This window comes from Hemibagrus wyckioides, linkage group LG06 (genome assembly GCF_019097595.1).
Source record: "Hemibagrus wyckioides isolate EC202008001 linkage group LG06, SWU_Hwy_1.0, whole genome shotgun sequence".
Classification (NCBI taxonomy): domain Eukaryota; kingdom Metazoa; phylum Chordata; class Actinopteri; order Siluriformes; family Bagridae; genus Hemibagrus; species Hemibagrus wyckioides.
Window position 1 is genome coordinate 32,211,530 of NC_080715.1, and position 14,896 is coordinate 32,226,425.

General features: G+C 44.4%; 2 protein-coding genes across 3 annotated transcripts; one reads left to right on the top strand and one right to left on the bottom strand.

Moving 5' to 3' along the window:
• Positions 1–580: 580 nt before the first annotated feature.
• ccnyl1 (cyclin Y-like 1) lies at positions 581–10,161 on the top strand. Of its 2 annotated transcripts, none has more exons than XM_058392620.1 (10): positions 581–731; positions 5,446–5,526; positions 6,497–6,531; positions 6,658–6,758; positions 6,880–6,915; positions 7,011–7,062; positions 7,496–7,615; positions 8,104–8,270; positions 9,591–9,753; positions 9,851–10,161. In XM_058392620.1, the coding sequence occupies exons 1-10, from the start codon at positions 581–583 to the stop codon at positions 9,965–9,967; spliced, it is 1,023 nt and encodes a 340-aa protein (XP_058248603.1). In that variant the 3' UTR covers positions 9,968–10,161. The 2 variants fall into 2 exon arrangements, with proteins under 2 accessions (XP_058248603.1, XP_058248601.1); XM_058392618.1 differs by lacking the exon at positions 581–731 and adding an exon at positions 795–1,729 and having other exon boundaries at positions 5,452–5,526; positions 9,851–10,156.
• Positions 10,162–10,829: 668 nt separating this feature from the next.
• On the bottom strand, positions 10,830–14,896 carry fzd5 (frizzled class receptor 5). Its single transcript, XM_058392617.1, has 2 exons — positions 14,434–14,896; positions 10,830–14,306 (listed from the first exon to the last, which is right to left on the bottom strand). Exon 2 carries the CDS (start codon positions 14,038–14,040, stop codon positions 12,292–12,294), a length of 1,749 nt encoding a protein of 582 aa, XP_058248600.1. The 5' UTR covers positions 14,041–14,306; positions 14,434–14,896; the 3' UTR covers positions 10,830–12,291.

The window sequence follows — 14,896 nt, forward strand, 5'->3', positions numbered from 1 at the left end:
TACACTGAGGATGGATCAACTAGTCAATGTGTCATTCGACACAGAATCGACTCCTAGTTTCGGTTCATTTAGGTACATTTTGAGAGCCGATTCAATTAAATTTATTTGTATGTGTTCATTTGTTTGTTTTCTTAATAAAGCCCAGACACAACAGTATGTATGAATTCGTGCTCGCTGTGCTATTTTAGCAATTGTTTTTTAATGGATTTTCTGAGATGCAATACAAAATAGTGTTATTTTGATCAATAAAAAAAGTAGAGTAGTATTTCACGAAATCAGTCATAGCTATCAGTCATAGCTAGGCGACTGAGAACGATCTCTGGTCAAAATATCGCAAACTTGGGTCAGGTTTAGAAATAAATAGCGCTAGATTTGGAGCCGAAAGAGTCGGCTCTTTTTATGATCTGAGTTCCTGAAAAGATCCGGGATCGCCATCACTACTACACACAGAAGATGGGGTGAACTGAAAAGATCCCTGAATGCGGAGTTTATGGTAAAAGGGTGGGTTTCAAACCAATGGCCAGAACTTTTTTGAGTGGCAGACAATTCAGCCAATAACAGACAAACTTCTGGATTTATTATGATTGGACGGCCAATAGTCATTGAAGGAATTTTAAAGGAGGCGGGTCCTGGTGGCTTCGGTGGCGGAACAGATGGCGGCGACGGGCAGCGGATTGCGATACTGGCCGGTGGAGTGGAGGAGGGGATAACAAGAGGGAGCCTAAAAAGACCCGGGTGCGAGAAATTGAACTTTAAAAGAAGAAAAAAAGAAAAGGAAAGTTACATCTGATTTCTCGTCGCTGGAACACCGGCAGTGTGTCCATTCATTTGTTCCGAAGCGGAAGCACAGCCCGCGGACGTTGTGGGGCTGAGGCCTCGTTGCGGAGACTTGGGGGGGGGGATCCGGTACCGAGCCCCGACTCTATATCGGACTCTACAGGGTGAAGCTGCAAGGTTTATCAACGTATAGTTACATGTCTGCTCTTTGCTAATTTACATATCCGAAGCGTTGCGCAGCTCAGAACTTCACTGTCTAGTCAGTTAAAGGGACAGACTAGCCCGCTAGCTTGAAGGCTAAATGACCGCCCATTCAGAAATAATGAATAGTTAGCTAGCTGAATTAGCGTATCGGGCTAAAGGGATAACAATGGCTAGATTAGCTCGTATGAGTTCAGATAGCTGCGTATGAAAACTGATACGGAGCTGTCAGTGTTTATGGATCGTAGGATTAGACGGAGAGGTAGGTAACTTTATGGTAGCCGTTTGGTAAGTAGTTAGCTGGATTAAGTTAGCCAGCTGTGTTTATTCTGAGTGCCGTGCGCGCGCGCTCCCGTACCGTGTCCGAATGAGAGCGCACGCAGTCGCATACACACGCCGGAGCCCCGTTCCTCATGTTGGCTGGTTAGCTTGATAAACAGTGACTGTCCGTCTGTTTAGCGCGCACCGAGCCGAATTTCTCCGGTGACTAAGCCCCGTCTCACTGGTCCTTTAGATGAACCACTGATGTCCGGAGTGAGGGCAGTGTGAATTACACAGGAACTGGGTTTTGGGGCTCTGCACTGAGCGCGGTGCATCATGGGGAATACGGTGTCTTGCTGCGTGTCTCCCAGCGGAAGTCCGAAACTCCCGCGACCCACCGAGCGCCTCGAGGACTATCAGTTAAACGCTGACCTGAATGAAGACACCGGGCCGTACCTGCAACATATCAGCGACCGGGAACTGCCCGATGGTAGGTACTGATTGACCCTACAGGCTTGGTACTGATTGACCTCACAAGTCCAGTGCTGTTCTGCACCACAACACTAGTACTGAGTTTCCTCACAGACTGATTGACCACACAGGGCACACGTGAAACACGGGAGACTGCACAGTAAATCATTTAGTAATCATTACAATTTTACACTAACAGCAGTATTGTGCCAATATACAAGTTTTCTGAAGTGGTCACTGAAGCAGTTTCTCACTCTAAACCCAGCATGTTATCAGCACACCATTAATGATCTTGCTCTTGGAGAAAAAAAGCAGTAAATGACCAATTTCATGAAGATTTTTCCCCTTACAGTAGATTCCAGTGGTCATTTCATTTCTGAACCACATCAGTGTTCAGCCTGTTTAATTTTTATATATATATATATATATATATATAACGTTTCCTGCTGTTGCTTCACTGTGCTAATCAAAACCATGTTCTACCCTTTCGAGTGATTTATTGTCTTCTTTCCCTAAGAGTTTCCCAATGTCTCCTCAGAGTGGATTGCTGTGTATTCCTGGGATTTTCCTGGCCTGCATTCCCATTAATGCTTCTCCATTTAATTGTGATTCATTTAAACCTGTACAGTAATCTAAATAACACATCCATGCCATGCAGCCTTAGTAAATGTTCTGGAGTCTGGTCATCTATTCAGTTGTGTTCCTTGATTTCTCTGACTGCCTCACGTCATGTTTTTCGGGTTATGGTCGAGGAGTACTCTGCAGTGAGTCGAGGCTCTTGCGGGTTTGGTTACTTGACAAAGCTAAGAAACATTAAAAATCACCTGTATACGTTGTACTCAGACACAACTTTAGTTTCCTACTGAAGCTCTTTGAAGAATTACGGCTGTTTATTTTGTCCTTCGGGAACATCCTGGACGGGACAATGCAGCAGACATCAGGTTTTTAGCATCGAGTCTAAACACACATTGCCATGCACATGGTATTGGCTAGTAGGTCTGTGTGATTAGGACATTCCAGCATGTTCCCCTGAGATGGCAAGAAAAGAAGGGGAATGTGCAGCGAGCCAGCCAAGACTCCTGAATATCTGTGCTATTTCTGCCATTCCAGTGAAGTGCTGATGGCCACACCCTCATCCACCATCTCTCCCGCTGTTCTGGAATATTTACGTTAGATGGTACTGGGCATGGAAGGCATATCCACTGGGCTACTAAGAACGGATACGAGTCGCTGAGTTTATTTATACGGTTGTCCAGGGTTACCATGGAGAAACGGATAATGCCTGTTAATCAGAGAAGCGTGCCCATACCTAGCATACCTCGCATGTTGAACTCGGGCATCTCTGCTTCTGTAAGAGGGCCCTGCTCCCCAACCCCCATGGGTTTATTTTAGACTTGGCAGCGTGGCACTCCCAGTTTAGTGCGCTCAGCTGTTAGGAGATTGACTGAATGAAGTCGTCTGCACCCAATACGGCTTAATGCATGGGATTGTATTCAGAAAGCTTAACCGAAAAACTGATATAAGTCATAAGTGACCAGCTTTGGTCACTTTGGAACAGCGTTAAATACAGGTGTGGAATGGGGGCAGATGCAGTCATGACCCGTGTTTCTACATTCCATTTGTGGTGTAATGAATCCCAGACAACATCAGATGTCCATCTAGTCACCAGAGTTGTAGGTTTACAGTTACCCCATTAAAATAACTTTTTTTTTTTTAAGGTATGGGTTTACAGCCCTGTAGTCAGATGTGATCCCCAAACACAAAGAGCATGTGGTCACCCTCCTGCTACATGCCAACTAAATGCAAATCAAGCAAGATTGTTGAAAACGCATGACCAAACGTGACTGGCCAAGCAGAAGCTGCTCACCATGCTGCACAATCAGGTGACTGTATAAGTGAAGCATTTATTTAGTGTCCTATGCACCTGGCAATTTGATTAGAAAATGCCATCCACTGGCTAAATATAGGCTACTACAGAGGATAGCAACCATACTACTGACCAATTGATCAAAATCAGTCACCCGAGACAGCTTATTAGGTCTGAACAGGGCTTTAGATTAAACTGTGCTCTCCTTATCCAACAGATCCAGGCTAAATTTCTGAAATTTTCCCAAGCCTTTTGTCTTATTTGCCTTTGCAAAGGTCAGAAAGTTAGCAAGTAAACATCAAACAAACGTGCTAAACTAGGATGCAAACTTTTCCAGCTGTGCCTCCCAGATGGTCAGGGGTCAGTATTGTCCCTCACTCCTGCATTGGATCAACAATTAACGTCAATCGATAAGTGTGTTATCAAGCGTGCCTGTCTTCCACCAATGTCTCCTCCTCGCTATTCATTGACTAGCTTGCTAATAGAGAGAGGAGATTGACCAAATCAACCAGCATGCAGACTTTAATCTTCTTTAGGGTCCAGTTCTATCCACTTCATCAGCAAGAGTGGGAGTGGAGTCTTGAGTAAATGATTCTCAAATGGTCAAAAGACTCAAACTTGGCAGAAGTAGCACTGAGCATTGAGATGCTAATATTTTATAGCTTGAGCACAAGGTGAGCTGTGGTCAGCACATCACACTCCTCGCTGTAGTCTCTGTAAACCAGAGGCCATTCATTCATTCCTTCATCTCACATTCACCTTGTCAGTGTTGTGATGGTTCCACAGCCTAATAAAAGGAATGCTGGACAGGATACCAGTCCAGCATAGAATACTACACACACACACACACACGCATTTACACTCTCATTCACACCTTGAGAACACAGAGGAAGCTCACTTGGACACACACTGACTGGAACCTTGTGATTAGGATCAAATCAAGGGCCCTGGAGCTGTGAGGAGATAACACTTACCCACTGCCCACCCTGCTGCCCAAGCCAGATGTGAAGTTCAGACAGATGGGTTGAGACTAGGTTGTTGATTTAATTCTGACGGCTTCATGATGTTAGAGAATTAAAAATCATATCAGTTTATCTGTACTCTGTGCACAGTTTCTCAGTGGGCAGTGGTAGCTCAGTGGTTAAGATGTTGGACTTCTGATCAGAAGTTAAAACTTCTGGGCTCTTGAGCGAACCATCAGCTGCTCAGTTTGTCAGTATGTATGAAGGTCCAAATGTAATATAAATGTAAGTAAAATGTCTGGGGTGGATTAGATGCACCCTTGCATGTCTCCCTTATTTCCTGGTATTCATGGTGTAGGAGGGCTATAAAGAGTGATGGTACTGTGTTCTCCTCTACTTCCACAAAGCACTCGTTGTGTCTCCCTCCTCCCCTCAGTACCGCGGCCGGCGCGAGCAGCAGCAGAACGCTGCTCCAACTGTAGCATTATAGCTGGATCAGGCTGTATGACCTGACTGAAGCTCTGTCTCAGATCACATTTCATATTTATAAGGCTCCAGTTAAGTCTGCAATATTTATCCAAGTACGTCAAGTAGAATTATGACGGTCATTTAGAACATTACAAACCAGCACCACTGAAGGCTTTGTCTCTGTTTCCATGTAGAAAACACAGTGTCTGGTGTTCTTTATTTCATTTTATTGCTCTTAAACAGCATTGACGTACCAATACGCATTTCCTACATTAAATGTGCCTAGTGGACTACAAACATGTGATTTGTGCCATGAAATGGTTTACATATATATATTATCTTGTTTCACAGAGTGGGCAACATTTGATGAACTCACTCTTGATTGAGATTTTATTATGAAATGGATGTTTTATTTACCTTTTTCTTTCTTGTTTGTTTGCTCAGATCTGGCTTTAGAGTCCAATCCTTCAGACCATGCTCGGGCTAGCACCATCTTCCTCAGCAAGTCACAGACAGATGGTGAGTCCATAGCAGCACACGCCAAACAATTTCACTTAATTCTGCTTCAGCATTTAATGAATGAAACACAAAACTTTGGCTTGATTTGTTAGTTTTAAGGTTTTTTTTTCTTTTTCCATTTACTCTCTTTGCGCATTCTGTGCCATATTTAAAAACATACATATATACACTGATCAGCCATAACATTATGACCACAGACAGGTGAAGTGAATAAGACTGATGATCTCCTCATCATTGCATCTGTTAGTGGGGGGGGGATATATTAGGCAGCAAGTGAACATTTTTTCCTCAAATTTGACGTGTTAGAAGCAGGAAAAATGGACACGTGTAAGGATTTGAGTGAGTTTGACAAAGGACCAAATTGTGAGGGCTAGACCACTGGATCAGAGCATCTCCAAAACTGCAGCTCTTGTGGGGTGTTCCCGGTCTGCAGTGGTCAGTATCTATCAAAAGTGCTCCAAGAAAGAAACATTGGTAAACCGGCAACAGGGTCATGGACGGTCAAGGCTCATTGATGCACGTGGGGAGCGAAGGCTGGTCCATGTGATCCGATCCAACAGACGAGCTACTGTTGCTCAAATTACTGAAGATGTTAATGCTGGTTCTGATAGAAAGGTGTCAGAATACACAGTGCATGCAAAAGGGGGAGCAACACAATATTAGGCGGGTGGTCGTAATGTTATGCCTGGTTAGTATACACATTAACACTTTTTCTTCTTTTTCTTTTTTTTGGTGTATGTGCATCTGTAAATGAACCATTCACTGTCAGCTTACAAAAAGAAAATATATTTATTTATTAAAATTGTAAACAGTGGTCATGAAATAAATCCATACCGCGTAGGTCTGTGGAATTTATTTTACAGTTAAACACATTTCTCTCTGCAAAACATTTATGAATCAGTGATTTCTACTGTATCTGTTAGAAAAAATATAGAGATCTGAAATGAAACACTTTATTTCTTTCTTTCAGTCCGGGACAAGAGGAAAAGCAATCATATAAACCACGTAAGTCTGCTCAGTGTTGTGCCTGTTCAGTGTAATCGGTGAAAGATCCTAGAAGACTGACCTTTTTTTTCTTTTTTCTTTTTTTTTTTCTTTTTTTTTTTTTTAAATTTATTTGTTTTGTCTCAGATCTCTCCTGGACCCCTCTCCAAAAAATACAGCTCCTGCTCGACGATATTCATCGACGATAGTACGGTCAGCCAGCCCAACCTGAAAAGCACGTTAAAGTGGTGAGTTTACTGTTAACACGAGTTAAACTGGTGAGTGGTGAATAACTGCACTGTCAGCTAGCTGTCTTTGTCTCTGATGTGGGCTAATATTTCTCTCTCTCTCTCTCGTCTGTCTCTGCAGTGTTACTCTAGCAATATATTATCATATTAAAAACAGGTACGTCAATGTTTATGCAGCTTCTTTTTATGAAATCATGCTATATTGTCGATGTCTTCGGCATTACAGTGCTAACATGAGGAATCTTCCTGCAGGGACTCTGACAGATCATTGGACATATTTGATGAGAAGAAGCATCCTCTGTCTGTAAGTGTATCCTCCTGTGAGCTGCTCCACTGGACTGGAGACTGATGGATGGTTTCGATTTTTTGCTCGTAGTCAGTGAAAGACAGCCTGAGATTACACTTTATCTCAATATGGTGTGTGTATATAGAAAGATCATTACATGCGGCTGGATAAGGAGTAATCCGTCACTCAGCTGAAGATAGACATCATCTGACATGCAGCTCTTCTGCGGCTTTTTTTTTTAAACTAGCAATAGAAGGTTTCTTTATATTGGTTTATCATTTAGTAAAGATCTTTCATTAAAGTTGCTTCACTGGGTTTTGAACTTTGATATATGGTTTCACGAAGCCTGGAGGCGTTTCACGTACTGCACTGTGCACATTTTTATCACGTCAAGCCGTGAGAGTCCACCACAAGGTGTTGATGGAATTCTTTATTCTGTTTAAACACACAGAGGGAGCAAGTTCCTGACGATTACTCGCGCACAGACCCCGAACACAAGCTCATCTACCGGTTCGTCAGGACACTGTTCAGTGCTGCTCAGCTCACCGCCGAGTGCGCCATCGTCACACTGGTAAGAGTTCCGACAACGTACAACACGTGCCATGATAGGAGTGTGGCAAGTGTAAACAACAGGAAGTAGTAATAAGCACGTAGTGAGTGAGTAGTCGAGAAACACAATGGTACATGATATGAATCAGCTTCTCGCACAAGATAATGCAAAGTGTGTAATATAGAACTGGAAGTTGGTTTAGTGTCCAGGTTTGTCCACTACTCACATGAGTTCCTTCATTTTGTATGGATATGATATTTAAGGGTGTTTCAGGCTTGACCTCAGTGCAGTTGTGTGGTCATGTGATCTTACTTTTGTATTATAATAGGACTTATGGATTTCTTTTAAAAACAAATGCTTCTGATGTCCACCAGAGGGCGGCATTTTATTTTAAACGTATCGCTTTCTGAATTTTTAGCCAGTGGTTGTTCTGTTTAGACTTACAGCCAGTTGTAGAGTTTATCTGGAAGAGGATTTCACTGTGTGTGACACTTCACTATGTACTGCAGGTGTATCTGGAGCGGCTTCTGACATACGCCGAGCTGGACATCTGTCCATGTAACTGGAAGAGAATCGTCCTGGGCGCCATCTTACTGGCCTCTAAAGTCTGGGATGATCAGGCCGTGTGGAACGTAGACTACTGCCAGATCCTCAAAGATATCACTGTAGAAGACATGTGAGTGTGTGTGTGTGTGAGAGAGAGAGAGATGGCCCACAGTGAAGTGTGTGTTTCCATGCACTGTGTAACAGTGCTTAGATTTCAGATTAAACAATTAAAAAACGCTAATGTGTGTCAGCATGAGTGTAAGCATAAGTACAGTATGATAGAGAGGTGTGTGTGTGGCTGCCTGCCTGTGTGCTTGTGCTAAGACACAGCACACACCTACCTGGCTCCCATCATTTTGTGCAATGCAAAAATGTGTAAATCAGATGAACCAGACATTCCTTATTATTCACTCTTAAAGTATTGGCACCCTTTACCAAAACAGACAAAGTTTTTCTTTACCAACATATTGGATAGCGTTTCCTTTAACAAATCATCCTGAACATTACTCTTTCTAAATGGAAAGATATATGGAAAAATGATTGGCACCTCTAATTTTTATCGTACGATATTTGCAAACTATTTGTCTTGTAGCTTTTGTCCAAATACTCATTTATTTAAAAAAAAAAAAAAAAAAAAATATGAGGTATACCAAGTATTAGCTTGCACACCTTGTTCTCTGTTGTGTGTGTGTGTGTGTGTGTGTGTGTGTGTGTGTGTGTGTGTGTGTGTGAGGCCACGTCCTCGTTCTCCTCTCCACCATAGCCCTGTGCTCCGTCGACTCTATTTTCATCCTGTCTATTGAAGTTGGCTTTGTGAGTCTCTGTGCCGGTCGGACTCGAGTGCTCTCAGCACCCCTACATAATGGCCCAGGCTCTCGCCCACTCCATTTGTTGCCCCTGACGACCGGTAGCCCCCTCGCCCTCGCTTTCTCCCCATATTACCCCGTGTATCTTTTCCCTGAAGCATCCGGGCTGCTGTCTCCACGGCAACAGCCTCACTGCTTTCTCTCAGAAGTGTGGAGATGAAGAGAGGGAGGAAAGCGTGTGTATGATGATGAGGAATAAGCAGAAATTTGCTTCATCATCTGGAGAGTTTGTAAAGTAGAAACTTGTCAGAATGAAGCCTTTAAGAGCCATCACCCCTCAGAGTAGTGTGTTCTCCCGCTAGCATGTAGAATTTGGCACACAAATTATGTATTTATCTGATGAGCTTAATGAAGGCATGGTAAATAAGATGCAGTATTAAACATATACAACTGAGCTGTGTAGTAGGAGATTCTGCATGCTTTATTTATGATAAAAGTCTTACTTCTTTACATTGAATCTCTGAAGCTTTGCTCTGGTGTGAAGGTTAAACAGGTTTTGGTTGCTCGACTGCGTTGTGTGTAAGTAGGAAATTGTGAGTTGTTTTTTAACTTAAAGCAGTGTTTTTCTGACTCTAATCCATCAGGAATGAGATGGAGAGGCACTTCCTAGAGCTCCTTCAGTTCAACATCAACGTACCGGCTAGCGTCTACGCCAAGTATTACTTTGATCTGCGCTCCCTGGCTGATGACAACAACCTGAGTTTCCCTCTGGAGCCTCTGAGTAACGAGCGTGCTCAGAAACTTGAGGTAAGGAGCAGTCAATTCGAGCCATCTGTACGCTCTCGGGTTGTGGTTTGATCGCGCCGTCAAGCTGAGCATACGTGTCTGGTTTTTTCCGGTGCAGGCGATCTCCAGACTGTGTGAGGATAAGTACAAAGATCTGAGCAGATCCGCCATGAGGAGATCCTTCAGCGCAGACAACCTGGTGGGCATCCGCAGGTCCAACGCCGTGCTCTCCTAAGACCGTGTCGGCTCCGGTTCCCTCGGTCGACATCAAGGCCTACTTCAAACGGTCTCCTTCCTGTACTCCGGTAGAGATCTCTCACCGGTGCCGTCCCCTGCAACAACCAATGACCCGTCTACATAGAAACAAAAACTGACTCAAGACTTTTGGGGTTTTTTTTTTTTTTTTTTTTTGCTTTTTGCTTACTATGTAGGCTACTAGCTGTGAAATTTGTCAGTTTTTAATTGAAATCAATTGCAGATGGAGTATTTTAAATAAACACTAATCATGTAAAAAATGTTTTCCTCTGATGTTTACTGTGCAGGTTATAGAAGCTGTAAAATCGAATATTGTGTCATTTTCTTTTAAATACACACACACACACAGTGATCAGCCATAACATTATGACCACCTGCCAAATATTGTGTCGGTCCCCCTTTTGCTGCCAAAACAGCCCTGACCTGTCGAGACATGGACTCCACTAGATCCCTGAAGGTGTGCTGTGGTATCTGGCACCAAGATGTTAGCAGCAGATCCTTTAAGTAGCGAGGTGAGACCTCCATGGATCAGACTTGTTTGTCCACCACAGATGCTGGATTGGATTGAGACTAGATTAGATTGATGTCTGTGTGAGACTAGACTGAAGGTTTTATGATGGTAGTTAAAGGCTAAAAGGAAGTTCTTGTTTTTCACCAAGCTCCTTTTTTCTATGACATTGGCTGTCCAGCTCTTTGACAGCAAAGTAACAAAGAACTGGACGGAGGAAACCAGTCCTTGTCCTAATAAGCATCAGTTTTAACTACATCCTACAAGTGACTAAAATAAAAGCTGAACATGTTAAAACAGGAAACAAAGTTTTGAGTAAAGACAACAATCCTGAAACCTCTGTTCACAGATTGCTCCAGTTTTATTCTCTACAAATAAGAGAAACCAATGAAACACAAACACTCCAGTTTTTCATAAATATCTAAATCTTCTTTAAAAATCTCAGCAATCGATCGACATTTTGTTTAAGAAAAAAAAAAAAAAGTATTCACACAAAGCCGCCAAGCAGGCTGTTAAAAGAAATGCCCCTTACATGATTTACACACAGGGCAACACACATATGTACACTTGTACAGAAACATGAAGCAATGTGGAATCACACTCACGTTACTGGTGTGGTCAGGATGATGTTAAAAGCAGCAGGATGCAAAAGACCTGGACGATTAAATTAAGCGTAGTGTAGTAAAAGAATCCTATAATTCATGACCAAAACAGTTCCACTTTTATGTGCTTTATAAGAACAAACGTTTAGACAGATCTACAACCGCTTCATATCACACACGTACACACACACACACACACAGCATCCTGAAGTATTACAGCTTCACACAGGATAGGCTCAGACAGGACAACTGACCAAAAAGCCTGAAATCCCTAACTACTAAGACAAATCTATCAGACGGATGTAAACTGTAAACTGATGTGCATGTGATTAAGGGGTTTAAATAAAATCAGGGATGAGGTTTGGACTCCAGTTTAACTGAACACATTTTTATTGACATGACAGTACCCATAAATGACCACTAGGTGGGAGTCAAGCTTAGTCATGTCAAGCCTATCAGCGTCTCATGATTTCCAGACAGTTTTTGGGTTCAACTCCTACTTCAGAATCGATGCGTTTTATCTGTTCACAGAATTTTCCGGAATGTTTTAGACGTAATTTCAGTGTATACCAAATTCATCTTTCAGCTCGGAGCGGAACATGTGCATACACACAGGCTAAAACGTCAGTAAACCTGCACCAGATACCTGCAGCCTCCGTCTAAAATAAAAGACTTTTTCATTTTCCACTGTTTTCCCATCAGGTCACAATTCTTTTCACAATTATATACAGGAGGTTTTGTGTGGTTCTAAACAAACTCACCACAGCACCTTATCGTTTACCAGCAAAAACACACTGCTTGTGGAATTTCGATCTCGGTGTATCGGGAAAATATTCCACCTCTGGTTTTTGTTATAAAAGCACAAACACACACACAGCTGGGGCATGCCCTGTACATGATGTGAAAAGAACAAATATTTACATACACAAATAAATAACATGCCCACGAATCGTTAAGGACAGAGTGAGTCTTGTAGCTCCTGTGATTTTTTTTCCCAGCATTGTGTGAGCCAGGAGTTCATTCTCCAGTTAATTCCTTTATTGTTTTTCTTCCTCTTTTCCATTCAGAAGTCTAAATTCCGTTCGATCGTATTTTATCCACACACACAGAACTAAAGCACTCGGCTACTTAAGGGACGAGTCGGCAGTTTGTTAAGATCCTTCATGTTAAGTCCGGCTGGACCCGTCTCACTGCTCAGACGTGTGATGGTGGAGCTGATTTGTGGTAGGATCCGGGCGGCGCTGACCCGGCTCGAGCGGTTAGTGCTGTGCTAGCTTCACTGTACATAGAGGAAGCCGAGGCAGGCGGCTTTCTGGCCCTGCACGGGAAGCAGCGCGCTGCAAACCTCCGCCACGACTCCACTGTCTTTCCTGACCAGATCCACACGCCAGAGGTGATGCCCACCACCAAGCACATGAAGTATTTAAGCATGAAGACTGCATACTCAGGCCCCAGACCGAGCTGCTGGCGTTCAGTGGGACAGGTACAGGCCAGCGCCTGCTCCCAGCCAGGCCGGTAGTGCTGCTCATAGACTAAGCAGGCCACCACGATGGTAGCTGGCACAGTGTAGAGCACAGTGAAGAGGCCGATGCGAATCATCAGCTTCTCCAGTTTGTCTGTCTTGGTGCCTCCCTGCTTGATGACGCTACGGATGCGAAAGAGTGACACGAAACCGGCCAGCAGGAAGAGTGCCCCGGAGAAGAGGTAGACTACTAGCGGTGCTAGCACAAAGCCTCGCAAGCTCTCCAGACTCTGGTTGCCCACGTAGCAGATTCCAGCGACAGGGTCTCCATCTACAGAGCTGAGGGCCAGGACAGCAATAGACTTCACGCTGGGCACAAGCCACGCTGCCAGATGAAAGTACTGCGAGTAGCCAGCAATGGCTTCATTTCCCCACTTCATTCCCGCAGCCAAGAACCAGGTGAACGACAGCACCACCCACCAGATGGAGCTGGCCATGCCAAAGAAGTAGACGAGCAGGAAGACCAGCGTGCACAGGGCTGGGCCTGTGGTGTCATACAGGACATGCTGCTGGTCACCAGAGCCACCGCACGCCACCCGCTCATGGCCCGCCAGCAAACGCACGATGTAGCCTAGTGACACAAAGAGGTAGCAGGCAGCCAGGAAAATGATTGGCCGCTCAGGGTACTTAAAGCGCTCCATGTCGATAAGGAACGTGGCCACAGTGGTGAGGGTGGAGATGAAGCACAGTACAGACCACAAACCGATCCAGAAGGTTGTAAAAGCACGCTCGTCCTGTGAAAAATAGGGCTGGTGGCAAGGAAGAGCACAGTTGGGCAGTGAGCCCGTGTGCACGTGGTTGTATAACGGATGGGCCTCTTTCTTGATAGGGACCAAAGGCTCGCGGCAGCGGCACTCACGGTCACACTTCTGAGGGGTGCCGGATTTAGCTGTGGATCGGTGCCTGTTCGAGCCCTTGGGGGTAGGCTTGGGAAACGAGGGAGACAGAGTAGTGGTCTCGCTGTTGTTCTGATCCATGCACAACCGGTCCGGGTCACCCAGCACAGGGAGCCGCTCGCAGCTCATACGCTCGGGCCACTCGAAACCGTACTGGATCATGAGAGGAGAGCAGCCCTTCTTGGCCCTCTCGCAGACAGAACGGCATGGCGGCAGAGGCTTTTTGTAGTCTGGGAGACAGATGGGGGTGTACATGCTGCAGAGGAAAAACAGCAAATCCGGAGAGCAACGTATCCGAACCAGAGGCCAAAACTGATGCACCTCTAATCCCACCTCCTCCTGGGTGTCATGATTGAATTGGTTGGGCATGTAGGTGAGATTATAGCCAATGCCTTTGCACATGGGCACCGTGATGGACTCACACACTATGTCCTTGGAGGCGGTGAGAGCCAGATGTGGAAGCTGTGAGACAAGCAAAGCAAGCAGCCGAAACACCACGGCAGCAGATGCACGAGGCTTTCCCATGGTCCAATGTCCCGGACTTTAGAAACAAATATTAGAGGTGGAAAAAGGTGGAATTTCAAACGTTACTCTGAATGTTTTCTCAGCTCGGGACCCTGCTTCTAATTTATTGCTACCCTTCGGAAAGAAGAAATCCCTGAAGGAAACCGTAATTGCTCCAGCAGCATATCCACAGTCCACAGCCGTCGTAAATCAGAGCTCAGTTTCATTCCAGACCCAGAGTGCACTGCGCTCCAAGTGCGCGAGGACCACTCACACACACCATTATCCTAAAAACACAACACATCATTTAATTAATAAAACACAAAACCTTAAAAAAGCAAAAAAATCAGATTTTTTTTGGTTAAAAAAGTTAAGGAAAGCGAGAGAGAGAGTTTGTGGAGGTTATTAACTTACCGGAAAAGCAGCACATCCACACACTCCGAGTAAATCATTCACCATGCGTGCTGTAAAGAGTTAAAAGTTCATTTTTTACTTTAATAGGTTTAAGAGGTATTTTAGGAGACAACTTCCGTTTGGATTTCCTCTTGGTTCCTCATGACAGGTGAAATAATCCAGTGTGTGCACGAAGGCTGGAGTTAAATCCGCTGACCGCGGTGTGGGTCCTCACTGAAGGTCCGCTTCACGGCAACAGGTCTCAGGTGCTGCACCGTCTCTCTTCTGGTCTCTCTCTGTCTCACACACACTCCACACTGGTGTCTAAATCTTTGTTATGTTTTGTTTGTTTAGCTCTATCACTCCACACGTATCAAACACCACTTTAGTGTGTGTTTTTAACTAAAAAGTCTGTTCCAGACTGAGCTCGCGCTCCTGTATATCCCCCCGCGCGCTTCTCTGCGGGCTGCTGAGTCTGTGATTA

Excerpts from the sequence above, each read along its gene's own strand:
- ccnyl1 (XM_058392620.1), top strand. The coding sequence starts at position 581 with ATGATTGGACGGCCAATAGTCATTGAAGGAATTTTAAAGGAGGCGGGT. Across the intron at positions 8,271-9,590 it reads GATATCACTGTAGAAGACAT|GAATGAGATGGAGAGGCACT; the intron begins GTGAGTGTGTGT and ends CTAATCCATCAG. Across the intron at positions 9,754-9,850 it reads AGCGTGCTCAGAAACTTGAG|GCGATCTCCAGACTGTGTGA; the intron begins GTAAGGAGCAGT and ends TTTCCGGTGCAG.
- fzd5 (XM_058392617.1), bottom strand. The coding sequence starts at position 14,040 with ATGGGAAAGCCTCGTGCATCTGCTGCCGTGGTGTTTCGGCTGCTTGCT.